At 33.9% G+C, this 2,075-nt stretch overlaps 1 protein-coding gene across 1 annotated transcript; it reads right to left on the bottom strand.

Moving 5' to 3' along the window:
* Positions 1–232: 232 nt before the first annotated feature.
* Positions 233–1,187, bottom strand: LOC120351999. Its single transcript, XM_039431395.1, has 2 exons — positions 1,179–1,187; positions 233–808 (listed from the first exon to the last, which is right to left on the bottom strand). Exons 1-2 carry the CDS (start codon positions 1,185–1,187, stop codon positions 233–235), a joined length of 585 nt encoding a protein of 194 aa, XP_039287329.1.
* Between the last annotated feature and the right edge of the window lie 888 nt (positions 1,188–2,075).

The following is a 2,075-nucleotide window of genomic DNA, read 5'->3' as shown; positions in this document are numbered from 1 at the left end:
ATTTACGGTTTCAGGTGCTATACTATTGATTCTCAGTAACAGCTGTAATTCCAAGTAGGCGTTTGCTAATTACACGTTCCCAGATTTTCACTGTGTGCGAGATGCGTTTAATTGCTCTAAAGTTTTTACAGAGTCGTACATCTTCTTTATTCTTATAGAATGGAACAATAAAGCTTTTTCTCCACTCATCTGGCATGCCTTCATTTAGCACCCCATTGAAGATATTAGTAAGTTAAAGCAATCCCATCCTATCCAACTTCTTCCACACTTCCACTGGAATTCCATCTGGTTCTGTGGCTTTGTTGTTACTCATTTCCTGGAGAGCCAGACCAACCTCTTCCAAGGTTACAGATGGAATTGGCCCGATTGTTGGCTGAGCTGGCTGCAGTTCTTCACTTGGAAATGTTTCATTAAGGAGCTGACTATAGTATTCCTTCCATCTTTTCTCTATGACCTCATCATCAGTGAGAAGTTGACCTTCCTCATTTTTTATAAATTTAACCATGTTAATATCCTGACAGTTGTAATGTCTCTGTTTGGCAATTTTGAATATTTTTTGAGCTTCTTTAGTTGTCTCAATCTTTGCATAGAAGTTCTCGTTTGAAAGCGCCTTCACCTGTGCCACCACTCTTTTTGCCGCTTTCTTGGCTATAGCATACTCAAGCTTGCACCTTTCTCTATCTTCTGGTGTTTTGCTGCACTGCCATTGTTTAAAGAGACGTTTTTTCCCCTTCAAAATAGTATCTATTTCTGGATTCCACCAGCTAGTATCCTTGCCATTCTTTTGACACTCCAAGATGTTGCTTAGCTGTATCAATACAAAATTTTTGAAATTTGCTCCAAATGAGACTAACTCTTTCAATGGCTACCCCACATTTATGATAAAATCCCAATCTAGAAATCCAAAAAAAGAATAAAGTTCATCTAAATCATAATTAAATAATCATCATTCACGAATTCTAATCATTTATTAATAAATAATACTTCTTTTTATTGATAATTATTATTTCAACTGCTAGCAATGAGAAAAGTAGCAAATATACATTATAAAATTCGAATTTTGAGGTTAAATGATTACTGTTCAATACCCATATAAATAAAAATAAAAAAAACATAAGAATACTACAATCAATATTCTCTGTTGTCTATGTTATTTTTATAAATATTTCTCAGTTTACTTTGAGCATTTTTCTCGGTGATTTGAGCAAAAGTATAAATTTCTGAAACCTGTTCCAGTACTTTTTAGCTGGATGAAACAAACTTAGGTACGATTCTTCCCGCTAGGTCGTGCGCTTGTCAGTTCAGCCATCTTGCAGCCATCCCAATCAGCTGTTGGCATGTATTTTGAATGCAAATTTTTTGTTCTATCTGTATTTTTTCTGATTCTTGAATGAATGAAAATGAGAACCTTGGCTGAGAATTATCAACTTCAATCGGATTATTAATTTTTAAATGAATTAAGGTTGTTATTAATAACAGCATCACACACACAAACATTCGATGGATTTCAGCCATCATTTTACCTATAATCAACCACTTCTCATATTCAATAGTAACTGTAGGAAAAGTTTAATGTGAAATACGTGAGCAAAGTTCCTCTGCTGCACTAAAGAAACCATTTGAGAAAATAGACCCAGAAAGTAAACATTTCTTTCAGTGCAGCAAACTCTTACTTTGCGCACTAGTTGCACAAATAACTATTCTCAATTGGAATAGCATCCTCATGGAACCTACTACTGTAATATCATACTTGTGAAAGATCTCAGAGATCAATACAACAGTTCATGAGTGAATTCTTCAACCCAGGGGGTCTCCAGTTGATATTGATAAAAACATATACATTGATTCAAATTAAGTACAAATTGAAGTTTACACTAAAATACACACTTCAAATTATAAATTCACAATCACAAATTCGCTCAGACCTTTATCACTATAAATGCATTGTTAGTAATACATGTATTATGTATATTGTTAGAGCACATTAGCAGATTCTACAAAATTCATTATCATATTTCATCATTATCGTCCAACAGCACTATGCTGATTTTCTGCTGTAAATTATGTTACCATAA

The sequence above is a fragment of the Nilaparvata lugens genome, chromosome 6 (assembly GCF_014356525.2).
Source record: "Nilaparvata lugens isolate BPH chromosome 6, ASM1435652v1, whole genome shotgun sequence".
In the NCBI taxonomy this organism is placed as follows: Eukaryota; Metazoa; Arthropoda; class Insecta; order Hemiptera; family Delphacidae; genus Nilaparvata; species Nilaparvata lugens.
Note: the sequence above shows the minus strand (reverse complement) of the source record. Positions and strands in the feature narration are given on the sequence as shown.